The sequence below is a fragment of the Myotis daubentonii genome, chromosome 16 (genome assembly GCF_963259705.1).
Source record: "Myotis daubentonii chromosome 16, mMyoDau2.1, whole genome shotgun sequence".
Taxonomy (NCBI): domain Eukaryota; kingdom Metazoa; phylum Chordata; class Mammalia; order Chiroptera; family Vespertilionidae; genus Myotis; species Myotis daubentonii.
The window spans coordinates 49,672,735-49,699,860 of NC_081855.1; the positions used below are offsets into that span (position 1 = coordinate 49,672,735).

Genomic DNA, 27,126 nt, shown 5'->3' on the forward strand with positions numbered 1-27,126 from the left:
AATCTCCGACTGCTATTTTCTACCAGCCCACATATAATAGGTCAGTAAGTCCTCTTGAATCTACTTTTGCAGTGTCTCTTGAAGCATTTTTCTCTTTTCTGTTTTCCTTGTCACTATCATTTTCTTTCGAATCAGTTAGCAGAACCTTAATTGGATTTCTGGTTTCAAGTCTTTTCTTTCTATCGTGGTCATTAAGCAGTTGGGTGCCAAGGTTATTATTCCTGAAGTACAACACCATTCATGGAAGAACTTGGACTGTTTAAAAAAATTTTTATTGATTTTTTTTTTTTTTAGAGGGAGAGGAAGGGAGAGGGATAGAGAGGTAGAAACACTGAGGATTGAGGCCAAAACCTGGGTATGTGCTTTATCGGGAATCAAACCAGCGACCTCTTGGTTCCTGGTTTGACGCTCAACTGCTGAGCCACACTGGTGGGGAAAACTTGAACTCCTGGATCAGATATATCAGCATTCATATCCCAGTTCTGCCACTTTCTAGTTGTGAGCCATTGATGGGGAAATCAGCATGGCTCTGATGTCTCAGCCCTGGAAGCCATGATTCCCGTGAAGAGTGACTTTGAAAAATTCTAACTGAAAGCACTGTCCAACCCAAAGTTCTCTACTTTGATAATTCATCATGAGGGAGGGTGAAATAAAAATATTTTCAGACAAGACAGATCTCACACATTTACCTCTTTTACATACTTTGTCAGGAAACCACTAGAGAGCAAAATGAACAAGAACAGGGAAGGCTAAGAATCCAAGACAAAATAAATCGCAAATCATTATTTATTAGTCATGAGTGCACATTAACTTTTTTATTTATTTGAAAATAAACACCCCTTTTCCAGTAAAAGGTAACCAAGAAAACAGGTCTTCCCCCCAAGAAACTTATCTTAAAGGTAGAAAGTATTTTTATTATCTCCTTGAGATTTAGAATAATGCAGTTGTGCAGGATCCTTCCCCAAATTATTCTTTTCTCAAAAATGACAGCTAGAAAGAAACCCTTTGTTCTGTCTTGCCATTGGTAATTTTAGATGTCTTTTCTTCGATGGACTGAATCCTCGATGAAAGGACTTTACCACGTTGATCTATCTCTTCAACCACCGTCTTTACCAGCGTGGTTTTGGATAAATCTAGAAGTAAAACATATATGAATACACATATTCAACCTAAAAGATTGCATGACAAAGAATTCAACTGTTGGTTGTAATATAATATATTATGTACATTTTTGGTGAGGGAATAAATATATGAAAGCTTAAGTGACTGGCCGATGGCCGACCAGCTGACCGGCCAACGGGCCAGTAGCTATGATGCGCACTGACCACCAGGGGGCAGATGCTCAACGCAGGAGCTGCCAAGCTGCTGTCACTTGGCAGCTGCGGTTCTCGTGTGATGAACCCAGAACCAGAGAGGAGGGAGCCCGATTCTGGGGTGTGTCACCCAAGAACCACCATCTCACAATCTGGGACCCCTCAGGGGATGTCAGCTGGTTTTAGCCCGATCCTTGCAAGCCAGGCTGAGGGATCCCACTGGTGCATGAATCCATGCACCGGGCCTCTAGTAGATTTATGATAATATAGGGTGTCCCAAAAATGTATACACACATGTTGAATACTTATAAAGGCAGTGTTGATTAAAATACATTTCGTATTCAAAATTGAGCTACCAGCTGTTAAAGTGTGTATACATTTTTGGGGGGATATCCCATAGTTTAGAACAGTTTTATCCATTTAAAATAATATTTTAAGTTCCAAGCTAAGCACTTTGGTTTAAATTGTTTAAATATAGACTGTTGCCATAGTGTATGGTTGCCATTAATGCAGAAGTATTTGCTGCAATAGAAATACAATTAGATTTTATTACCTTTAGATGAATTCCCTGAGCTTCCTGATCCAAAGCCCTTTGATTTGGAGCATGAGCTGTAAAAAACCACAGTTTACTTTTTAATATTTCTGTTTATCACTTGAGAAATATTTATTGAATTGATAGGTGAACATAAACTAAGTGAACTTTGTATGCCAAAACCAGGTCTTAGTTTTTCATAAAGGAAAATAGATTTTGCGGGGCAGGAGCTGAAGGTAATTAAATGTCATCTAAAGAGAGGATAGAAAACAACCTTCTTTCCATTTGATTTTTTAAACCCCAGGTTTACAGGCTGTGGTATACAAAACATGGAAAAGATGACTGCAGAGGCAAGAGATGAACAGGCTTTTCGGCTGTGGGAATAAAGAAGAAAGGCCTGGAGGCATGGAAGGTGAACAGACAATGTGTGGGGTCACTTACTTTCCATCTCCATCTAGCAGGCGGCAGTAGGTCTCAATCTCTTTTTCCAGGTGGACCTTGATGTCCAGGAGCTGCTCGTACTCGAGTTTCTGGCCCTCGGTCTCTGTTCTGACCTGGTGCAGCTGCTCCTCCAGGGCCCGGATCTGAGCCTGCATCTGGGCCAGCTGCGCACAGTAGTTGCTTTCTGTCTCAGACAGGGAGCACTCCAGGGACTGTTTCTGAGGACGTAAAAGATGTCAGCGCAAGGGGTGAAGCCACTTTGAGGGCTATGTAGACCAGTGTTTCCCAGCAAAAGGCAGTACTGCTCCTTAGGCAAGCTTTGGAAATTTGTGGGGCTTGTCACAATAAAATGGGAGGTGGAGAAGAAGGGGACGTGACTGGTTTCACTGGAGATGGGGGAGGGGGAGGCATGCTAGATGAGCTGAATGGGCTAACTGACCTTTTGGCCCTAAGACTTTTCCAATGGATGTTCATGATATTTAGTTAATATTTGCTATTGTGACCTACCTAGGCATTAAAACGCTTTCTGGGGGTAGCACAATAAGAAATCAGCATTGGCAATCATATATTTTGAAATTACTTATGTATTTTGGGGTTGCCTATTGTTTTCAATCTTATTATGCTACTGTCCCCAGAGAGCTACCCCACCACTGTTCCCAGTCTCATCTGTCCTCGATTTTCTAATGTCAATCAAAGGCCTTTTCTTAAGCTGAAATGGAGATTTCAGCTTGACAGAGGTGGAATTTCAAGACAAGAGGCATATTTAATAACACAGTCCAGGCCATTATTTCAACACTACTTTTATGAATATTATACCTACTCATTTCTACTTCCATAGTCTGTAATTTGTCTTGTTATGTGATCCTTTAATTAAAGTAATTTTCCTCTTTCCCTTATCATATATAAATATATCTGGGTGCTTATTATTTCTCCTGATATTAGTTATTATCCAAGTGTCCACCCCCATCCACTCTTTCATTTCCCTTTTCTTCTTGTGTGGAGCAATTCCTGATTGTTTAGAACAAAACTTATTTATCAGAGAAATGTGTAAGCCTCCGTCTCTTTCATTACATACTCTAGGGGAGTTGGACCCACGTATTTACATATTAAATACATTTTATATTAAAATACATTTAAGTCTCCTTTTTATTGCAGTTATGACATTGCACTGGTTTAAAATTCTTTTTGTGTAAATTGTTAAATATATTATCTATTGACTTCATTTTAAGATTATGAAGAGGAAATTATAAAATATTTGTCATGACAGACAGACAGTGGGTCCAAGAGGCTGATGGGTGCATTACATGGGTGTAACTGGGCTCTCCAGGGGCAGAGGAGTGGAAGGTGACCAGGATGGTGATGAGGAGGGTGAGGCAAGAAGTGGCAAGGGGTCAGTGAGGTGTGTGGTTGGCTGTTCAGAACTTTAACTTCCTTGGTGATGGTATTCCTTTTTAAGGTTATTAACGCTGTCTTAAATCAGAGGGGACAGCGTCTCTATCCCATAGCCTTCTGCTGTAAAGGTTGGCTCATGGTGGAAGGAGAGCAGAATGAACTTGGAAGTTGGTAAACTACTTGGAAGTTGGAAGCATATGAAACCTGAGTTTATCCATTTAGACAACTCCCAGTTTACATATGATTTGTGCACGAAACTATAGGAGATTGTGCAGAGAATTCATCAACGACAAAAGAATCTCAGGTATGGAAGTTAGTTCTATGCCACCATATTCTAGAATTCATTTATGTTGTATGTTAAAAAGGTTTTGTTTGTTTGTTTGTTTGTTTTGTTGTTGTGGATTATTTCATGAGCCCAAGCTATAGTACTATACCGGCTGCATAGAATCTAACTACTTTCTAACATCATTGTTTCTGTGTGAAATGCTTAAATTCCGATCTGGGAACTGAGTGATTCATTTCCTTCAACATAGCACAAAAGCAAGAGGAGGGATTCCTATTCAGGGGACAGCAACAGGAACAGGTCCTCAGGGTTCCAGTTACAGGAGTGAAGAGGATGGGGAAGAGAGGAGGGTTCCAGGAGCTCAAAGTCTGTAGTCTGGAGGGTTTCGGGTACCAGCCACAGTGGTGATGAAGGTGAAAAGAGGGGCATGGTGGTTACGTTGGGATTCAATCAGTGGTAAAGTAAGTCTCCGATCTAAATGCTATCTGATAAGAAAGCGCTGCCCCTTTTTAGGGTGGCTAAATCAAAATAACCTTCCTATTGTTTTGAGTCATCTTTTTTTTTTTTTTCTTGGCTTACTGCACTCATTTGTATAATAATGGCTCTTTCTTTGTGTTGCGATCTGATCTGGTGTCCTCAGGGCGCCTGAAACCTCTGCCGGTAACAGGGAACCCCTGGGCCCATGTGTGCCATCATTCTCCAAATCCAGTCTTCTGGGTGCTGCCAGCTGACTCTCCAGCAGTGGTTCTCAACCTTCCGGCCCTTTAAGTACAGTTCCTCATGTTGTGACCCAACCATAAAATTATTTTCGTTGCTACTTCCTAACTGTCATGTTGCTACTGTTATGAATCGTCATGTAAATACCTGATATGCAGGATGGTCTTAGGCGAACCCTGTGAAAGGGTCGTTCGACCACCAAAGGGGTCGCGACCCACAGGTTGAGAACCGCTGCTCCAGAGGGAAGCTGGTTTTAGTGCTTTGTGGTCTCCAGGGACTGCTGTCCTGGACCCCCTGGTGATGAAGAGGCTGGCAGGGCTCACAGGGAATCAGAGACGCACCCTCTTTTCCTCTGTCCAAGGAAAAGCGCGAGGTGGCTTCCCATAGGCTCTCATCAATACTAGGAGATGCTGAGGGCGTCCACACCAGCTCTGCCCCCTGTGCGGCCTGATGTCAGCCTGCCACTTAACTTTGTGGTGGAGCACAGTGCCAGCTGCTTGCCATCCAGGGCTGAGATGAGCCACCCGAGGAAGGAGCTATTTCATGAAATGGGCCCTGAGCACCTGCCAGGAAAGAAATCCTCAGTGGCCTCAGGGAGGAAGAGAGCTTTGTCTAGTCTCTCTGACTGCGTGTCTCAGCGTCTGTCTTCCCTGCTGTCCCCAGGAGGCATTTGTAGGTAAAAGCTCTAACAGGGGAAACGGGAGGGTTTCAGCTAGACTTGTTAGGATCACGCAACGCAGGCCGACCTGCGCTGTCACCTACCGTGGCCAGGAGCGACTGCAGCTCAATCTCCACGGTCTGCAGGCTGCGCTTCATTTCGGTCAGCTCGGTCCGGGCCGAGGTGGCTGCGCCCGCGTCGTCGGAGATCTGTTGCTGCAGGGTGGCGCTCTGGAAGGCAGGGCGCAAAGGGGTTCACTGGGCCTGCACCCTCAGGGTGCTGAGGGCAGGGCTGACTGGGGGGCCCTCACCTTCTCGTTGAACCAGGCCTCCGCATCCCGGCGGTTCTGCTCGGCCAGGTCTTCGTACTCGGCCCGCATGTTGTTCAGCAGAACCGTGAGGTCCACCCCGGGCGCCGCGTTCATCTCCACGCTCACATTGCCCCCGGCCGCGCACTGCAGAGCCTTCATTTCCTGGAGGAAAAAGTGAGCCCGACTTTAGGGGCCATTTACCCAAACCATTTGAGGAGAGTTTCCTAAAGGGTTGCTTCATGTCTCAAAGGCTGTGGTTTAAATTCCAGTGTATAATGCGACTCATTCGACCCAGAGTCATGCCGATCGTCTATTGAATTAGTGGTCTGTTAGTGAAAACAATCACAAACAACCCCGCAGCGAAAAGGCAGCATCCCCAGAGAAGTGTTTTATTATTTTAAAAGGAGACCGGGATACAAAGACCAGAGAGAGAGTGGTTAGGCACATAACTATTGACTAAATGTCAGAGAGCGTTCTCCTGGACAGGAATGAAGCAGTAGGAAAAAAGAAGAAAGAAAGAAAGAAAGAAAGAAAGAAAGAAAGAAAGAAAGAAAGAAAGAAAGAAAGAAAGAAAGAAAGAAAGAAAGAAAGAAAAATCCCTGCCCACAAGGAGCTCTCACAGGAGGGACAAGAGCTATCCGTTATTGGGGCTGCCCAGGCATTGTTCGAAGTGGTTTACATGCATTACCGCAGTCGAGCCTTTTGACCTCGCTATGTGTTACGTGCTATTAGACTTATTTGACAGACAGGAAACTGAAGCACAGAGAGAGAAAGGAATCTCCCCAGGTTCGTAGTACTCGAAAGGCTGGGATTTGAACACCCCAGGGTCAGAATGTGGGACATACTTGCTCCAGAATGTCTGCTGTTAGTAACGACACTCTGTGGCCACTCTGTCCTAGGACATGTTCTAGTCTGAACCATTAAATAGTCTAATCCGGTCACAAAATGGATTTCTGGACAAATCAGCTTATCGGTGACCTGGACGTAGTTCCTTAGGTAGCTGACCTTTTTCATTGGTACTTGCTTTTGATGGGTTGGTATCTCTGCTTTCTCAAGTCATATTTTTTTGACCTTAGGCCAGTAGCCTGCCAGTGTCCACCAAGAGCAAAAGATTTACATTGCCCAAGGAGACCACTGATAACTTGAAGTTATTTCCATATTTTTTTGTGTGTATAATTCATGTGAAAAAAAATTCTTCTTGTTAAAAGAGTTTAAACGTTGAATTGCTTGGGCCCTGGCCGGGTAGCTCAGTTGGTTAGAGCATCCGCCTGATGCGCCAAGATTGTGAGTTCCATCCTCACTCAGGGGACATACAAGACTCAGCCAATGAGTGCATAAATAAGTGGAACAACAAATTGATGTCTCTCTAAAAATCAATAAATAAAAATTAAAAAAGAAAAGAAAATGGAATTTCTTGGTGTTATCCTAGGGGTACCGGTCACTGGTGAGTGTGGTAAATTTGAGACTCTCAGGGGGACCCTGAGATGCGAGTGGCTTTGTTCCCACCCTCAGTGCATTCAGAGGTACCTTCTTTTTGTTTAGGTGTCTTTAAGGAGGACAGTGACTCCTGCCCCTACCCTAAGGCCCACAGCTGGCTGGGCTGCTGTGGTTGCTATTTCTTCTCTTCTGGGATTGTTCCTTTCCCTGATGTCACACTCTCTGCAATGCCTGGGTCTGTTTTTCACTCTCCTGCTGATACTCCGGTGGTCTGACTCTTCCAACCCCCTGCTCTGGGACACTCTCTCCTCTCCCTGTTTCTCTTTTATGTTAATTTTTTTTCTTTTGAATTACTCCTTCTCTCTCTCCCTCTCCCATAATTTTACCCTTTGGGGACAGTAGATTTGGTTCTTTATCCATTTCTACCCAATGATGGGGCACGTTTGTCATAGGTTGTTTTCAGAAAATTTGGCATCTATGATTTTGGAGACTTTTGCAATTACTTTTGGGGTAGTACTTTTCTGGGAGGGGGTTGAAGTTTCCTGGTGTTATGCGTCAAATTATGGGGTTATCATTGTGTAGGGTTCAATATTATAGTAATAGGCTCATTAAGTAGGGAGATCATTGACATCTTTTTCTAGTCTGATAGGTCTTTTGTGAGAAGATTGACCGCAAGATAAGCCTATGTGAATTAAAGAAATAATGTCATTGAAAGAAAGACGGTTGCATTAATGCAAAAGTAATGTCATATTTTCAGAAAAATAGAATATTATATCGGTCTTGAAAATGGAGGGATCCAGATCAAATTACTAACATTTATTACCTTGAGGGATGAGAGTAGAAGGACAGAGTGAGAGAAATGAAATTCTTTCTGGATAGCCTGGGCATTGTTTGAGTTATTATAATGAGCGTGAATTACTATTATAATTTAATTGTCCCCTGAAATTATTTCAAATGTGCGCAATTGTGATGTGACTAGAAGTGAAGCTGCTCCTACCTCTTCATGGTTCTTCTTGAGATACGTCATCTCTTCACTCAGGGATTCGTACTGCAGCTCCTGGTCAGTCCTGCAGAGCGTCAGTTCATCCAGCACTCGCCTTAGCCCATTGATGTCGGCCTCGGTGTTCTGGTGAAGGGCGAGCTCATTTTCATACCTTGAGAGGCATTAAGTGAACATCAGCACAAGTGAGGCTACCTCAAGAGACAGGACAATAATGCCTCAATTGCTTTTAATTGAAAGTTAGACATTGAGTTCGGATTCCGAATATTACAAAAGTACAGAGAGAAAACCCTCTTCTTGCCTTTCACCCAATTCTGGGCAGGATAATCTGCCCAGATATCTAATCACACAAATTCCACTGGTATATCCCAATTAAATAAAACACACCACTTTGTAATTTTACCTTGGTTCATATGTTTTACTTAGTCAACAAATATTTACAAACATCTTTGCTCTTGGCAGTACACTGAGTGGCCAGATTATTATGACCACCCCATCAGTACAATGAAGTGAATTAGTTATGCAAATAATAATAATAATAAAACCTTGAGAGTATTTGCTTAGGAAGTTTTCAATTTTCAGTATTTTTGGAAGTGTCAATGAAGAACTGATGGAGTGGTCATAATAATCTGGCCGGTTATAATAATCTGGCCACTCGGGGTATATTCTAGGCAGGCATAGAAATACAGTGATATTTTGTCACAGCAATGTAATAAGTATGTATAAATTCTAAGTATAGCTAATTGAAAGATTATAACATGCTTTATATCATATTATAACATGCATTACTTTCTTTAATCTCTTAGGTTGCACTTCGTTCTACGTGGGATGAAATGGAAATGCTTACTTAACACAGTACATAGACAGGGAACTTTTTCTAGAGTGTGATTATTTTGTCACCTACTTTAGCCGGAAATCATCGGCAGCCAGCCTGGCATTATCAATCTGCAGAATGACATTGGCGTTAGCCGTTGTGGAAGAGATAATCTAGAAGAAATCAAGAGGGAGAACATAACAAATAAGTTGCTTTTATAATTTATTATTTCAGGAGATAAGGAATGTTACACAATGAAACTCTTGCAGAAAAATCTGACTCCCTTAGGTAACAACCAAAATGTTTAAACTTTAATTTGTAAAAGTTACAGGTATGGTTATACTCATATATATATATATATGTTTTTTCTCATATAACTTTAGAGCACAATACTTACTTATCAATGAACACACTTCAAAATAAAAAATAGTGGAATTATTAACATTTAAGCTACATGGACATTCTTGAATCAAAGTGCCTATTTCTGACTAAAAGGAAGAATTATTTACCTAAATAAATAAATGCAATGTAAATTACAGATAACAGTTATAAAGCATTTCTTGTTGTAGCTCTGTCTTTTGCAAGGTAATTCTTCATTTTAAATACTTAGAATAGTTCCAAGTTTGCGATTTCTCACCTTACTCTTAAGATCGTCGATGGTTAGGTGGTATCTACTGTAGTCATGATCAAGTCCACGGCAAGATCCAGGACCATACTTTTCATACCAGCTCTTGATTTTTCTCTCTAATTCAGCATTTGCCTCCTCCAGAGCACGCACATTATCCAGGTAGGATGCCAAACGGTCGTTAAGATTCTGCATGGTCACCTTCTCGTTCCCAGAGAGGAGGCCCCCTTCGCTTCCAGCAAAGCCGGCACAAGCTGCATTGCCAAAGGCACCACCAGCCTGGTTCCCGCCAGAAACGCTGCCCAGGCTCCCCCCCAAGGCACAGGGAAGTCCACTTCCAGCAGCAGAGCTGCCACATGCATTGCTGCCTGCAAAGCCCACGCCTCCACCGGCTGGTCTGACGGATCCAGGTCCAGACCGCAAGCAAATCCGCCTGGACCCACTAGAAAATCGGAGAGACATGGTGGTAGGAGAAACGATCCTTGTCTGTGGATAGCTGTAGCTTCAGAGGGGAACAGGATATTGTGCACTGGTGGTTTCTTTGGGCTTTTATACACACCATTTGGGATGTTTCTATCTGAGTTATGCATGCCAAAAGAAAAATGGCATCATTCAGATTAACATGAAATTATGTGTAATTGGATGATTTGAAAAAATTAATGTCTACCCTCTCTGGCTGTTGCTTCAGGGTGTTTGTTATCTTACATATAATAGGGTTCATTCTATATTAAGTTCATTATTTTAACTGCTAATTTTGAATGAGTAATCCTTTACTTTCATCTTGATCCTAAGAATATACCATCATTATCTGGCACAGGATATTATAAAATTTTAAAAGTTAAGTAAGACTGTAATAGGGTACCATCAGCTACAGCAGAGTCTTAATTACCAGAGAGGTATATAAAGAACCATTAACAACAGAAACACATATTTTATCCCACCAGAACAAAAAAAAAAGCGTTATTTTAAAAAATATAATCCTGGTAACTTTTCTGGTCTTACCAGGATTTTAACATCTACTAATTACCTTGAACAATAACGTAAATACTGACTGATTCCTTTATTTAACACCCTCCCCCGGCTAAAAGTATCTTTTCAATTGAACCCAGGGAGGCTTGCAGAAAGGGTTCAGATAATTGTTAAAATGTGGATAAAACAGTTTCCACCCCAGTTTGTTGAGACGCTAAAGGAGATTACACTTAGCACAGTGGCAAATGAAAAACTGTCAATGAAGAGCAGACGTTGTTATTGTTATTATTATTGTGTTACAGACTGTGTGTGTGTGTGTGTGTGTGTGTGTGTGTGTGTGTGTGTGTGGTGGGGTCTGGGGAGGTCAGGCTGGGAAGAAAGGTGAGGTGAGTAAAGAGAAGTGATGTGAGAAGCCTCCTCTTGAAGCAGTAGTGAGGAGGGTGGGGGTGAAGCAGGTGGAAGGGTAGGAGGGACTTGGTTGGACTTGACTGGTTTCAGGTTCAGGTATAAAGTTGGTTTGCCACCAGGACAGTCAGGGTGTCTTCTGGAACTGGGTCCAAAGCCTGCTCAGCCAGTACTTGTCACCAGCATCAGCATGGCCTTTCAATGAAATTTGGCAAAGTTGTAAGATCTTTTTATTACTGCGAAGAGCCTCAGATTTCGCGTAATTCAGTCCCTGTTTTTGGAAGATGAATCAACTGAGACCCAGAAATGTTAAACAGTTTGCTCAGTCACCAGGCACATGCCGGGGGAAGACTTGGCATACGTTCATGATGGCCTTGAGATCCTGGCATCATGAGCATACCTTATATATGCTCTAAATGAACCATGCTAATACATATGCCTGCGGCACATATTGTCATCAATAGTGTTAACGTAGTATAAATTGTAAAAATTATTCTTTTTTAAATTGTTATTGGATTATCGAATCAAAATATTAAAGAATTAGACTATTAAAGTATATAAGGAATTAAAAATCTCTTCAGTGCCTGATTATTAACTGTACATAATAATACTTAGACAACTTATAGATGTAATGTGTCGACATCCTGCATATGTAAAGAAACTACTTCTAAAAGAGCATCTGTGACAAACAAGGCAAGAAGTATAAATTTAAGTAAGTGGTTTCTCTGCAGTCAGTACCACCCTTGGCAATCCCACATTGTTAACCACACACTTGCCCCTACCCTTCTATTTCCACCAGGGGGCAGTGTTCACCTTCAAATGGATATTGCTTAGATTCTGAACCTCTGCTTTGGCCTTAACTTGAAATTATTAACCCCTGATCAGAAGCAACCTTAATATTGAGCTTTTCAAAATGCCAGAGCACAATGAATATAAAGACAAGATTTCCTTACATTTATATGGTGCTTTACAGCTTCCAAAGTGATTTCTTGTGTATTATCTCATTTGGACCTTACCAGGAATCAGGAAGAGAGGTTTCTTTCCTCTGATTTTAAGATGAGAAAACACATGTTTCTTATAACAACTTATGTTTTTTAAAATAAAACTCATAACAACATGAAAGGAAATTTTAATGAGCACCTACTATGCACCAGGACTGTTCTAGTAGCAGGGAACACGAAGGGGAAGAAAATAGCTGCCTCAATCTCTTATTGTGAATAATGCTGCTGGAAACATGACCCTGATTTCAATTCTTTTGGACGTTATTGTTGAATTATATGGTAATTCTAATTTTGATATACATATATTTAAATATATTTTTATTGCTTTCAGAGAGGAAGGGAGAGGGGGAGAGTTAGAAACATCAATGATAAGAGAATCACTGATCAGCTGCCTCCTGCACGTCCCCTACTGGGGATCGAGCTCACAACCCAGGCATGTGCCCTAACTGGGAATCGAACCGTGACCTCCTGGTTAGTAAGTTGACGCTCAACCACTGAGCCACACAGGCTGGGTTAGTTTTAATATTTTTGAAGAACCATAATACTGTTTTCCATAGCAGCTGTACTATTTTACATTGCCACCAACAGGGCATAAGAGTTTTGATTTTTCCACATCCTTGCCAACACTTGCTATTTCCTATTTTTTGTTATTTTTAAATTGAATTTATTGGGGTGACATTGGTTAATAAAATTATATAGGTTTCAGGGTACAAATCTATAATACATCTCTATACCATATTGTGTTCACCATCCCAAGCCAAGTCTTAGTTTTTAAATAGCAGTTACCCTAATGTTTGACTTGCATTTCTCTAAAGATTGTGAATATTTTATAAATACTTTTTATTGATTTTATAGAGAGAAGGGAAAGAGAGACAAAAAATAGAGCGATGAAGAAACATCGATTCATTGTTCCACCCATTCATCTGTTGATTCTTGTATGTGCCCTGACCAGAGATAGAACCCACAACCTTGGCATATCAGGATAATGCTCTAATCAGCTGAGCTACCTGCCCAGGGCTTGTCAGAGAGAATTTAATATAAATAATTGTTTAAGGAGATATTGGAAGATTGAAAAGGTCAGACAACAGGACCACCGTGATTCAGACCTTTCAGAAATGAAGATTTTTCTCACCACACAGATCTTTATCTGACCTCTGATGCACTGAGATCCTGGCTTATGAATGGGTAGAAGAAGAGACAAAGCTTAATAACAAACAACTACATTAATAAAAGAGAAACATGCAAATTGGCGTCACTCCGCTATGCACACCAGCCAATCAGGATGAGTATGCAAATTAACCCAACAAAGATGGAGGTTAATTTGCATATGCAGGCACGGTGTGAAGACTGAAGATGACTGAAGACTGAAGACGACTGAAGACTGAAGAGGCTTGCTTTCTCCGCTGTGGCCAGAGTGAAGGCTTGGGTCCTGGGTGCCGGAGGAAAACCGGTGCCAGCAGCCAGAGGAAGGAAGGTCTATTGCACAAATCTCTTCGTGCAATGGGCTTATAGTCTCTATATAAAAGCCTAATATGCAAAGTGTCCCCTCTGGAGTTTGACCAATGGGAGTTTGATTGCTTGCTATGACGTGCGCTGACCACCAGGGGGCAATGCAGAATGAAGGAAGGGAGGCCCCGGCTGGCAGCTGGCAGCTGCTAGGGACACTATCTGTGCATGAATTTTGTGCACTGGGCCTCTAGTCCTATATAATAAAAGAGTAATATGCAAATTGACCGGACGGTGAATGACCAGAATGCCTGTGGCCCCTTGCCATGGCCAGCCCCCCCACTCTCATCAGGGGCAGGGCCAGTCAGCAAACTGCCTGTGGCCCCTTGCTCCGGCTGGCCCCACCCACGGCCCCTCACCCCAACCAGCCCACCCCTGATGGCCCTCATCAGGGCAGGCCGGCTGGACTCCACCAGTGCATGAATTCATGCGCCAGGCCTCTAGTCTTATAATAACATATTTGTATTTGTCTCAAGGCAGTATTATTGAATATGAACGCACTTATCTTTTCAGTATGAAGAGAATGGCTATCTCAGATTATGAAAAACTAGAGGCCTGGTGCATGACATTAGTGCACGGGGGGCAGGTCCCTCAGCCCACCTGTGCCCTTTTGCAGTCTGGGAGCCCTCAGGGGATGTCTGACTGATGGCGTAGGCCCAAGCGAGCCTAAGCTGTCAGTCGAACATCCTTAGTACTGCCATGGAGGTGGGCCGCTGTGCTCACAAGCTGTCAGCCTGGCTTGTGGCTGAGGGGTGCTCCCCCTGTGGGAGTGCACTGACCACCAGGGGGCAGCTCCTGTGTTGAGCATCTGCCCCCTGGTGACCAGTGTGTGTCATAGTGACCAGTTGTTCTACCATTTGGTCGATTTGCATATTACCCTTTTATTATATAGGATACTCCAGGGACTTGGTTAACTTTGTTAGATAATAAATATTTTTTAAAAAGATAGTGTTTTTGAACACCAGCCAATATTTATACAGTATGTGCTCTAAGAATCCTTACCCAGCAACATGTGTTTCAGGGCTTTATAATGTGGCATGCTGGGACTTCAACAGTGAACCTCAGAAGACTGGCCCCCCAAAAGAGTGGCTGGTACATATATAATAGGACATATGAATTAAGTGGAGAATCTTTGAACTATGGTATTATTTGGTGCCAAGCAGGTCATGGAAACTTCACTATAGGGAAATTTATTCACATTGAAATAGGATTTTAGTCATCCATTTGGGGTACAGAGGGTAGGGTTTACCGAACAGGAGTTCCAAGCAAATGGCTTGGGGACCAGGGCTCATGTCCTGGGGAAAACTGGAGCTCAAATCAGGAAGAATATTGAGGAATGCTATTTGGTAGACATGGGTAATACAGGAATCCACCAGAGAACATAAGGTAGTCTTAGGGGCAGAATAACTCCAGCCCCTACCCACCCCATATACTAGCAGAGTATGCAGTAATATAATTTGGGTTCTTATTGGCTGGAAGACGTGGTGATGGGGTTGACCCTACAAGTACCAGATTTTTAGTACTGATCACTGGGCAGGGTTGGCCAAGGCAAAAATAGAGGTGTCCTTTCGCTCACATTGGCATCACCTGGCTTGACAGTGCTTCTCCTGTTCATCTGATGGGCACTACACAATTTTGTGTGATATGATTTCACTGTGCTAGAAAGCACTGGAAAATATCTCTTAAGCTGCATGGCAATTGGGCAGAAGTAAGATAGTAATGGGAAGGAAATATGGGAAGGTAAATGTGAGAAGTCAAGTAATCATGAAATGTGAAATTCCCAATTAACTTTATTTTTGGGTCTGAGTTGAGAGATTTCAGAATTTCCAGGCTTATAATTCAAAGACAGAGAACTGGGATCTATCCACATATTATATATCGTTAAGAAAAACTAAGATTGGAGACTCATGAACTTCTTACTCAGTGAGGTTACTGACATTGGTCCAACATACCCATAAGGTTAAAAATGTACTCAGAGAAATCCTAATGACAATAATCTCTTCAAAAACTTATGCATAAATCAACCTTCAAAGGCTATAGTTGACTAATGTTTAAGGTTAAAAATATAACCTAATTTAAATAAAGACAATTCTGACCAAGTAAAATTGTTTGCATCAGTAAGAAAGTTTATTCATTAGTAGATGAGGACAGAATTTTTTTTTTCCCTTTAAAGAACACTTTCTGGTAAAGTGAAAAGAAGAAATACAGAAACCACAAAAACACCTTTTAGACACCTTATTTTCAAAGAGGGAACCTATTTCCATAGACCATTAAGACTGAAGGTTCTGTTCTTCTTGGAGGTTCTGTTTCCCATGCATCTGTGCAAAGTGGCCTGTGTGAAGGGAGACTCCTTCCGCCTGATGTAGTTTATTTGTAGTGTTTCTTGGTTTCTGATTCAACCTTAGATGAAAGGACTCTACCATCAGGTGTCACTTCTTCAATAATTGTCTTGATCACTCTGGTTTTACTGTTGTCTGCATGTGAATCACGAAAAAGAAAATAGAATTTAGACTAAGCAATTGGGGGGGGGGTCCCCCACTAATTAACAAGCAGCATTTCTAAAAGAAGAAGACACCAAATTTAAAAAAGAAAATTTAACTTTCTAAAGTTGCTTAAAAAATCCGAGCAATGTTTAAGCGATAGCGTCTTAGTCTACGCAAGTTTTCCTTCAAGACGGGTGTCCAGAGTATAATTTACTTAAAAACAAAATGCAAGTGGGAACCCTAAGATTTTAATTTTTTAGAAAGTTAAGACGAATTCTTATTACCCCAGCCAGGTTCTCCTGACCTTGGTCCCTTAGATGAGGACTCCCCAGAGGACCCGGAAGAGGTCTTGCGGCCTCCACCAGAGCTTCCGCCGCCGTAGCTGCCGCCGCCGCCGCCGCCGGAACTGCCGCCACCGTAGCCGCCGCCGGAACTTCCGCCGCCGTAGCTACCGCCACCACCGGAACTTCCGCCGCCGTAGCTACCGCCACCACCGCCGCCGGAACTGCCGCCGCCGTAGCCGCCGCCGGAACTTCCGCCGCCGTAGCCGCCGCCGGAACTTCCGCCGCCGTAGCCGCCGCCGCGTCCGCCGCCGCCGTAGCCGCCTTTGGAACTGCAGGGAGTGAACGTCACATTCAGTTCACTCAAACATTGGGAGACGGTGGGTCGCTTTCCGGCTTTTTGTTACTTTAGAAAATAAAACCCGCTTTAAGGGGGAAAAAACCACCCTGCCAAGTATGAACTTTCAATTCTAAAACACAGTCGTTAAGCACAATTTTATAGACACACAACCCTCAGAATCAAATACGGGAGAAACAGGCTGGTTCCGCACGTCTTTTTTTTTTTTTTTTTCTTTTGTATTCTGCCTCCTCCCTGCTTTCCCATTTCCCATTCTCTGGCACTTCCTTGGGTTTTAGGAAAGCCTGGCGATTTGGAATAGCGAATCAAAGCTACTGGGATAATTAAAAAAAAAAAAGATGTAATTTACCCTCCCTCTCCTTCTAGCAGGCTGCGGTAGGTCTGAATCTCGTTCTCCAGTCGGATCTTAATATCCAGGAGCTGCTGGTACTCGGAATTCTGGCACTCGGTTTCAGCTCGAATCTGCTGCAGTTGCTCCTCCAGAGAGGAGATCTGCGCCTGGATCTGGGAGAGCTGCACACAGTAGCGACCTTCCGTTTCTGCCAGGGAGGCTTCCAGAGATTGTTTCTGAAAAGGGGAGAGAACAGATTGTGGCTTAGCGACCCCCTCGTTCAGTTGAGTACAGTGACATTTATTGAACAACTTAAGACATCATATAGAAGCATAAATAAGATGAATAGAATTTGTGTTTTACATTTGATGCCAGCGATGCTTTTCTCCCATTAACAAGAGCTCCAATTTTTATTTCTACTTTCGTACCCCAGCTCCGCAGTGTGTGTGTGTGTGTGTGTGTGTGTGTGTGACATATTCTTGCATGAGCATGAAACTGTGTGTGAGAGAGTTATTAACATACCAGGGCTAGTTGGGACTGTAGTTCGATCTCCAGACCTTGAACAGTGCGTCTCAATTCAGTAATCTCAGTTTTTTGGCTGGACATTTGTTCAATGTTGCTATCGATTTCTGTAGTCAGTTCTTTGCTCTAGAGTATGAGAAAAAGGAAAAGATGAGCAAAATCTGAAATGGTAACCAACCTCCATTGGCTTCACCATGAAGGGGAAGGTCGGTTACCTTTTCATTGAACCAGGCCTCAGCGTCTTTGCGGTTCTGTTCAGCAAGTTGTTCATACTGGCTTCTCATGTTATTCAGAAGTTGAGTCAGATCAACACCCGGGGCAGCATTCATTTCCACATTCACATCACCAGTGGACACATTTTGAAGGTCTTTCATTTCCTGTTTGAGGAACAGAAAAAATTTAATGCCTGCACTGTGACCCAAATGAGCAATCTTTTGGCTGGGGGAAGTACGGATAACTTTTTGCATCACCTCTTCGTGGTTCTTCCTCAGGTAGGCCAGCTCTTCAGTCAGGCTCTCGATCTGCATCTCCAGGTCAGCCTTGGTCAGGGTCAGCTCGTCCAGCACCCTGCGCAGGCCGTTGATGTCCGCGTCCACGCTCTGGCGGAGGGCTACCTCGTTCTCATACCTGAAACAGACATGGTACGGTAACTGGTTATAACATAAGTAAGGGAGGTGTACTTGGGCAGAAACTATTCAAAAAGCAAATATAGAGTTGACTTCATATCATGGCGAAATTTATCATGTACTAACTCACATAGGGATATTAGTGGTTTAATGCAAAGAAGCTTAGCAGTTACTTTAAAATGCATTTTCTTCTTTTAATAATTGCTCAAAAAGGTAATATTGAAACGGAAAATATCTCTGACGGCTCCAGTACTTTTAACTTTAAATGAATTCAGGAAAAATGTAAATGCTATTGTGGATTTCCAAAGGCATTGTTAAAAGCAAACTCATATATTTGTTGTGACAGTGCCGTACTCCATCCATTTAGCTTACTTCAGTCTGAAGTCATCCGCTGCCAGCCTGGCATTGTCGATCTGAAGCAGGACATTGGCGTTATCAGTTGTTAGATTAAGGATCTGTGGGAAGAGGTAAAGAAATAAGACACAGGTATGGCTTTTAAAGTGGCATAGATGAACTACATTTTTTATGTTGTTCTCTTACAAAATTTGGGGGGAATTTTTTATTTTAAATATTGCAGACTTAGCCTGACACTTAAACGTGAGTCATTTGTTCTCTTGAAGGCTCTATACTCTTCTATTTCTCTATCATCTCTTTCTGAAAACTAACTGGAATTATATAGCGGAGTTCCTACATATGTGTCCTCCTCTTACACTGTGTGATTCAGCTAATACTGGCTCATACCTGTATTTGGTTTAATAAAAATATATTCTAAATGAATACACTCTAAGCTGGTACACTGTAGGAACAGTTCACAAATCTCTAGAGGCAAACCATATATCATTTCCTTACTGGAGAGTTCATGTTTCTTGCAATGTAGGTAATAAGTATTTTTTTTTTGTTATCAACCCGAATGATATTTTGTTCAGACTCATTTAACAATTCTTTCTGTTTTCCTATTTATAAATGATCTAATGTATTTTAACTGTGGACTCATTATACACTCATTAAAACAAAAACATTTTCATTAATCCACCATCCTATAAGACACACAACACACATTTTTGGATGAAGATTGAAATGACCGTACCCTCACAAATATTTACCTTCGATGAGACAGGACTGATTTTGGGAGCAAGAAAGTAACATAGGCATACACAGTGGACAGCTACATCATGGTTCATTTAAAATGGATCTATCTGAATCACATGGATGAAAAAACAGGCTTACCGTTGGGTTTTTAAATGCCCCTTACCTGATTTTTAAGATCTTCAATGGTTCTGTAGTATTTGCTGTAGTCACGGGGCTCTCGCTGGCCTCTGTTGCCATACTTTTCATACCACTCTTTGATTTTGCCTTCTAGCTCATAGTTGGATTCTTCAAGAGCCCGAACTTTGTCCAAGTAGGAAGCCAGGCGGTCGTTCAGATTTTGCATGGTTATTTTTTCATTTCCAGAGAGAAGGCCGCCATCTCCCAATCCACCACCAAAGCCTCCTCCATAGCCGCCTCCGCCGAAGCCCCCGCCAAAGTTGCCCCCTCCAAAGCTGCCTCCTCCAAAACTGCCTCCTCCATAGCCCCCACCAAAGCTGCCACTTCCGTAGCCTCCACCAAAGCCACCTCCACCATACCCACCTCCTAGTCCACCTCCATAGCCACCCGATGAGCCTCCAAAGCAGCCTCCACCAGAGCTCCCACGGCTAAAAGAGCCACCACTGAAACCGCCCCCTGAGCTATATCCTCCACCATGGGAGCTTTTGCTGCTCGAAATTTTGATGGATCCTCCTCCTCCACCACCTCCTCCTCCACTTTTGGAGGAAGAGTATTGCTTGCTTGAGCTGTATCGAACAGACATGGTGATGCTGTTTAGCCCAGGGAGTGCCTGCTGCAACCAAGGACAGTGGCAAGCCTTTATATATGCACAGGAGGTGTGTCCCACATGTGGTAGAGTTTGCTTACTTGCATGGTTTTCTTCTAGCCAACTTAGCATCTTTGGCTCATGATTGCATACATTATCTTCAGTAATAACCAATCCCAATATGTATGGCTTAAAAGTTGCCATAAGAACAAATGAGAGGTTTGCTGTGTTGAAATTGAAAATGGGTGTAGTTCAGATAAACAAATGCTTTTTCACCTTTAGAAGAACATTGAGCAACTGTTGAGATCCAGTTTGATCTGAGCACTAACTTAGGTTGTACAGAATGCTTGCAAAGTTTGGAAAAAGAATTTCAGCTGCAAAGTTATGATTAAAATAAAAATTTTCAATTTCATGTTTTGAGCAGTATTAGTTAATAGGAACAACAAACAGCATGCTATAATAGAGATCTTGTAGAAAACTGTAAGCAACTAAAAAGAAAACACATATGCTAAACAATTCGTGTTCAAAAGTTGCCACATATAAAAAGTTAAAACTATAAAAGCACAATTAAGGAAGTGTGTGTGTGTGTGTGTGTGTGTGTGTTTGGAGAATGAAGATATATTGGTATTTTGCCTAGGAAATTGGAAGTGAGTAATGATTTAAGAAACTTCTAATTTAATGGTGCTACTGTTTTTAACATTAAAAATAAATAAATAAATTTTAATTAAGGCTTATGTGAAGACCATTATATAGACATTCTTAGCACAAGATATGAAAAACTAACCTCCAGTACTTATATTAAGTTTGATTGGTTGAGAGGGAAAATTTAGGTATGTTATGATTCTGAGTAAAAATTTGCTTGCAAGAATATAAATCTAGATTAGGGAGTGATAATGACTCCAAAAATTATTTTCTGGACTGTGAACATATGTTTCCAAGCTATATTCTGTTTCTCAAAAAGAAAAAATTTCCATGGGTATATTGTGTATAGAATTTGGTATATTAGTTTGTCTAGTGAAGTATTTAATTGGAACTTTAATACATTATATAAAATTATTTTATATTTATCCATAGACAATGACATTGCTGTGTGTGTTTGTACGTGTGTGTGTGTATATATATATATATATATTAATTTTCACACATTTTGCAATTATACAATGCTTTTGTGATCCAGTGCTTCTATAATCTCTGAAATAAGGTGCTGAGATAGGATGGTGGTTATCATCTCTAGTTTATAGAAGGGGAAGTTGAAGCTGAGAGAGGTTATGGTTTTGCCTAAAGATATATAACAGGTGGTTGAACTGAGATTAGAAACGTGGTCCTTTGATGCCTGGCTTTTGGCTCTTTCCTATTATACCTGTGTGTGTGTGTGTGTGTGTGTGTGTGTGTGTGTGTGCTGTGCTCCGGTGGATTGGCCTGATAGAACAGACTGCTGCTATTTCTTACCATGAACTTCTCCACATGGGAAAACAAAACAAAACAAAGCAAAACAAAACAAAACAAACTTGGAAGCATGAAAATTTTGAAAGGAGAGTATTTGGCACACACTCTTCTATTCTTACTTGCTTTTTCAAATTAAATTTATAGCTGCACATTCCAGTCTATGAAAACTATTGAAATAGTTTCTCTAGGGAAAGGGAATGTGGTTGACAGAATACGAAGAGTTGATTGTTAGCGTGGAGGTTACTAAGCAGCAAAAGTTGCAGCTCCTCCAACCTGTTAGCACATGCAAGTGGGGCAGTAGTTAAAAGAAAAAATGAAACCCAACCATGGGAATTGATCCCTGATGAAGATAATATGTGGATGCAGGAAAGTTATGATAAATCAGGATAGAGAAAAAATATTCCAATAAGTTTAGAGGAGATCTTAAAGGCTTGATATTAATGAAAGCAATTTGGAAAGAAGACATTTTAATTAAAACATTTGGAAGATTTTACCTGTATTTATTACAAGTTTTGAATCTTGATCGTACCAGTTTTGTTTTAGCCTTTAATTTTGATCCCTGGTGCAAAAATAGAAAGATCTCAATCTAGGTTCAGTTCATTAACAAGTGGTATGAAAAGATCTGCTACAATTATATTAAATCAAAGAATATGTGAAAGAATACCATTGCATAAAAGCACATGGGAAAAAACATGTGTAGTCTTCTAATACTGACTGTAACATTTATTTTAAGCCACCTTTAATGTCATTATCCAAGATTACTTATTAATATGTACACATATTACTTATTAATATGTACACTCTACAAATAGGTTTGTCTTTATTTGTACTGTCATTTGTTGAAATCAGCCTTTGGCATAAGTGAAATTACCAAGGTGCCATGTAATAATTTTGCAGCTAAATTGGATGAATACTTATGATTGTCAGTTTTAATCTTGGCACAGTTTACACTTGATTGCATTAATCCACTGTAAATGTCATTTCATTTTCCTCAATTTTTATTGTGTTTCTATGTAAGATACATTGATAGATGCTTGGAAGATAGAAAGATGAATGAGATTCAACTCCTGCCCTTAAGGATCTTACAAATGGTTGGGATCTAATTAAGGAGACATGACATACATAATCAACTTAAGGGCTACAGCAATGGTAAATGAAGTGGGGGGAGGTGAGGTGGGGAGGAGGTAACATTTCCCCGAACATCCACTGTGTTTACTCTCCTTTACCCCTCCCCCCAATCCTGTATGATAGGTATTATTTACCTAACTTTATAGCTTTAACCAGTTAGCTGCCACGCTTCCAAAACGGAAACCATCCCCACACGCCATGATATTTTGAATTTAATTAAAAAATAAATTTTCAATGAATATTATAAAAATAAATATATTACAATTTGGGTGTTCTTGAATATTCTGAGTTGAAAATTCTCATGAAAAATGATTTTTTAAAGCATTTATAGATGCTTCTGGTGTACAAAGGGTTAAAAGGCTTTAAGAATTTGCCCAGAGTTTCAGCTAGTTTATGTTAGAGCTTGGTTTTAAATCAGGCCTATGTAGCTTCAAAGGTGATACTGTTTTATGACACTGCACTGCCACGGTAAGACTGATGAGTGAGGAGTCTTGGAAAGGGTCACCTGATCAAGTTTCATGGCGCAGATGAAATTTTAGCTAAGTCTTGTGAAGGATGAGTAGGGCTTTTCCATATGTGCAGCAGCAGAGAGAGGACTGCTCTTGGAAGTGGGATCTGTGAAAATGCCAATCATGTGGACACTCTGGATCAGCGGTTCTCAACCTGTGGGTCGCGACCCCTTTGGGGGTCGAACGACCCTTTCACAGGGGTCGCCTAAGACCATCAGAAAACACATATATAATTATATGTTGTTTTTGTGATTAATCACTATGCTTTAATTATGTTCAATTTGTAACAATGGAAATACACCCTGCATATCAGATATTTACATGACGATTCATAACAGTAGCAAAATTACAGTTATGAAGTAGCAACGAAACAATTTTCTGGTCAGGGGTCACCACAACATGAGAAACTGTATTAAAGGGTCGCGGCATTAGGAAGGTTGAGAACCACTGCTCTAGATGGACCAGCTTGGCTGGAACAGATGGTCCAGGTTGATTAATTTCTCTTAGCAGATTATATTGAGCGCCTGCAAAAGTCCCTGGGGATACATAGGCAATTAAGATACAATTCCTGCCCCTCAGGGAGTTTGTAATCTACTTGGAGAGGCAAGCAAACATACCCATATACCCATGAACCAGAGATTATAACAGGGTCATCTGGGCTTTTTGAGGTATAGACATGGTGTTGAGGGAGTGCAGAGAGGAGCTCCAACAGGTGTGTGTGTGTGTGTGTGTGTGAGAGAGAGAGAGAGAGAGAGAGAGAGAGAGAGAGAGAGAGAGAGAGATGTGTGAGGCCACATCTGAAAGATTAGTGAAGTCAAGTTTCGAGGAAAAGATGAATTTGGTTTAAGATGTGAATTTGCATTACTAATATCAGGATATTTTTACTCATGTAAAAATATCTTTGAGCAGTTAGAGCCATAGGATTATAGTTCAGGAGAGAGATTAGAGCAGCAGACTTGAGGATAGTTAGGATCCCTAAGGGAAGGAAACCAGAAAGAAACGAACAGAAGATCCAAGCCTGAACTTTTGGGGACAGCCATGTTAGGAGCTGGGAAGAAGAGCTAGGGAATAGTAGGGCACCTAGGATTGGGGGAAGGGGAAACAAGGATCATAGAAACCAGGAGAGGAGAGAACCTAGGGATACTGGTCAAGGTCAAAGGAGACTGCTGGTTTGGCAAGTGGGAACCATTGCCATCCAGGGCAGGTTGGGAAGAGTTGTGGTGAGGCAGTCCACAATGTGGTCAGTATTAGAATTGATGACTTTGCTTATGGTATTTTATTTTCATGTACTCCAGTTTATCAGTTTTTTCTTTAATTGCTTCTGGATTTAAGGAAAAGTATAGGTGCTATTCCCATGTGGTTAATTAGGCCGGGGCTCTTGAAGCACGTCATTGTTTCAACTTTGTTATCAGTTTTCTTGCCTTACTGTTGGGATTGGGATCATTCCAATTTCTTCCTTATTTTGCTTCAAGTAAAATTCTCTCTTGAAGTTTCTAGTTGAAAATTCTATTTGCATGGTTCTTTCTCTGATTGAGTAACTGAGATTTAATGAATTATTTAGTTCATCGCAGAAAGGTGAATCTGGTAATGCAGGTTATGTCTCAAGATGGCAAGGCAGATAAGCTAAATGTTTAGCATTTTCTATTGCTTATCGCATAAAGTTTGAGAATTAGACATGGATTACTTTAATGTTGTGTGACTAGATATAAATTGCTGGATGTGCCTTTGCGATTACCACCCATGGAGTCAAAGCCAGGAGGAAAGTTGTAGAACTGTTTGATGGGTTTAGTATCTTTCTCCCAGATCGCTGAGTAATGAGAACAACTAAGGTAAAGCCCATATCTCCTCATTGGCAACCTTATAAAATTCAAGGCTCTAAAATATGAAGACACGCCCATATTATACAATTTTTTTTAAAACTTATGGGACACACTGTAATGGATGCCACAAATATATGGAAATTGCACGAAGGCTTTCCGTGTAGTACAGCAGAGTACCTAAGTGGGTGGGCTCTAGAGTCAGACAGCTTGGGGTACAATCCAGGCCCCACCACTTACTGTACTGCTTTGCTTCATCTCTAAAGTAGGAATAATAATTTTGCCTATCCTATCGGTAAATGAGTTAGTAAATACCCAGCCTTTAGAATAGTGCCGGGCACATATAGAATGCACGTTTAATAAATGTTTTTTGTTACTACTATTACTATCACTGTGATCTCAGTTCCTCAAAGCCTAAACCACTGTCTAGCCTGCAGTAGGCCAGCAAAATATGAATGAATGAAAGGATAAGATTGATCGCTGGAATACGGCTAGTGAGGAAGAGAATGACTGGGGAGGAGGTAGGGCAGGGAATGGTGTTTTATTGATAACTATGTGACAAGCCATGCCATCTGCTTTTCTCTGGCTAATACTTGCTTTCATTTTTAACTTCATTCTTTTCTTTATTTCCTGCATCCACCAGGTCACTAATTTTGTCACTGTTTGTCTTGTCTCTCTGCAACTGTCCTAATCCAGGTTTTCACCACTTCTGTCCTAATCCAGGTTACATCACCAGCTCCTGAAGTGGTTTTCTTGACTCACTGCTGTGCCACTTAAGATCTATTCTGTTCACTGATGCAAGATTAATGTTCTTGAAAAAGTACTGTCATCACTTTATCAACATACTCAAGCACCTACCATGGATTTCTCTTGTGGATGTATTAAACCTTTTCAGTAACCTTGCACTACTCCATCTGTCCAACCTCATGCTCCCTGTGGTGGAGTGGAAGGAGTATTGGAGTCTCTTCATAAAGTAATTATGTGGCCTTGGGCAAGACACTCAGCCTTTCTGTGCCTCATTTTACTACCGATAAAATATGGATAATAATAATAGTAAATGTTAAAAGATATATAATAATAATAATAAATCTCCAATCCAATGAAAAAATGTTAGCATTTCCTTAAAAAAGTCCCTTAATTATAAGCAAGGCTTTCTTTTAAATCTTGGCTGAGATACTATGCTTTATCCTATTTTCAGGCCTTTGTTGCTACTGGTTTGGAGCATCCTTTTCCCATTTTGTTGCTTATTCAAATCATTCTACCTCACTCCAAGCTCTGGCTTACATGCCATCTCCTTCATGAGGTTTCTCATGGTTAATCTGGTCATGTTCTTTTCATTTCCTGTGCATAACATAGTATTTTAGAATATGCTGTATTATTATTGTTTCCAGTGAGATAAGACATTTAAGTTCCTTTCGAAAAGGGAGGATCCCTTATACTCTTGCTGTACCCAGTAGGTACTTACTGTTTTCTGAATATTTTCATACACCCCAGTGACTTTTTCCCCTTTATTTTATTTGTCTTTATTTTGTTCTCTAAACTCTTCTTCCATATGTTTTAGTAGTGATACTAGTTCAAAATTTAAAGCCTAGTTGAAGACAACTAATTTAATTTTTCTTTAAGTAAATTATAACATGTGCTTTTTAGATATGAGAATATTGTATAAAAATGATAAGCAATCTAAGATTCTGCATAGGATAATGAAGATATCTTAAAATTGGTAAAGATTTATACCTTAGACAGTGGTTCTCAACCTGTGGGTCGCGACCGCGTTGGCAGTCAAACGACCCCTTCACAGGGGTCGCCTAAGACCATCCTGCATATCATATATTTACATGACAATTCATAACAGTAGCAACATTACAGTTATGAAGTAGCAACGAAAATAATTTTATGGTTGGGTCACAACATGAGGAACTGTATTTAAAGGGCCAGAAGGTTGAGAACCACTGCCTTACAATATATATTTTTTAACATTTTGGCTCTCACCTTTTCCTTTTCATTAAAGGCCCCTTTTTTGGTCTTGGATGTGTTGAAAATGATCTTGATACTTATAAATTGCTAAAATGTACCTGTACTTCCAAAATTTCAGCTTTTTAATTAGGAGAATTGACTATTTTGGTTGGTTTTCTGTTTACCTAGCCCATTAGCATAGTGTAATTTATTATTAAATGTAATAATGACTTAGCAAGTTTCATTAGCATGTTATATATATATTTTCCTATTGATTGAGTTAACTTCATTTTTCGAAAGACAATTGCTTACTATGAATTACCTGCAATAGGAAGGTAATTTCTGATATGGAACTGAAAATAGAAACATAATACCTCTTGATTTTCATAAAAATTAGTAAAGTTGAAAGTACCAAAC

At 40.9% G+C, this 27,126-nt stretch overlaps 2 protein-coding genes across 3 annotated transcripts; both read right to left on the reverse strand.

The window, feature by feature from the left end:
• Positions 1-990: 990 nt before the first annotated feature.
• Positions 991-9,984, reverse strand: KRT28 (keratin 28). The gene is made up of 8 exons (XM_059668290.1): positions 9,535-9,984; positions 8,988-9,070; positions 8,081-8,237; positions 5,647-5,808; positions 5,441-5,566; positions 2,287-2,504; positions 1,867-1,922; positions 991-1,133 (listed from the first exon to the last, which is right to left on the reverse strand). Exons 1-8 carry the CDS (start codon positions 9,982-9,984, stop codon positions 991-993), a joined length of 1,395 nt encoding a protein of 464 aa, XP_059524273.1.
• A 5,524-nt stretch (positions 9,985-15,508) lies between these two features.
• KRT10 (keratin 10) lies at positions 15,509-19,904 on the reverse strand. 2 transcript variants are annotated; one of them, XM_059670987.1, is made up of 8 exons: positions 19,257-19,904; positions 18,377-18,459; positions 17,849-18,005; positions 17,594-17,755; positions 17,379-17,504; positions 16,875-17,092; positions 16,171-16,499; positions 15,509-15,877 (listed from the first exon to the last, which is right to left on the reverse strand). In XM_059670987.1, the coding sequence occupies exons 1-8, from the start codon at positions 19,851-19,853 to the stop codon at positions 15,771-15,773; spliced, it is 1,779 nt and encodes a 592-aa protein (XP_059526970.1). In that variant the 5' UTR covers positions 19,854-19,904; the 3' UTR covers positions 15,509-15,770. The 2 variants fall into 2 exon arrangements, with proteins under 2 accessions (XP_059526970.1, XP_059526971.1); XM_059670988.1 differs by having other exon boundaries at positions 16,191-16,499; positions 19,257-19,902.
• Between the last annotated feature and the right edge of the window lie 7,222 nt (positions 19,905-27,126).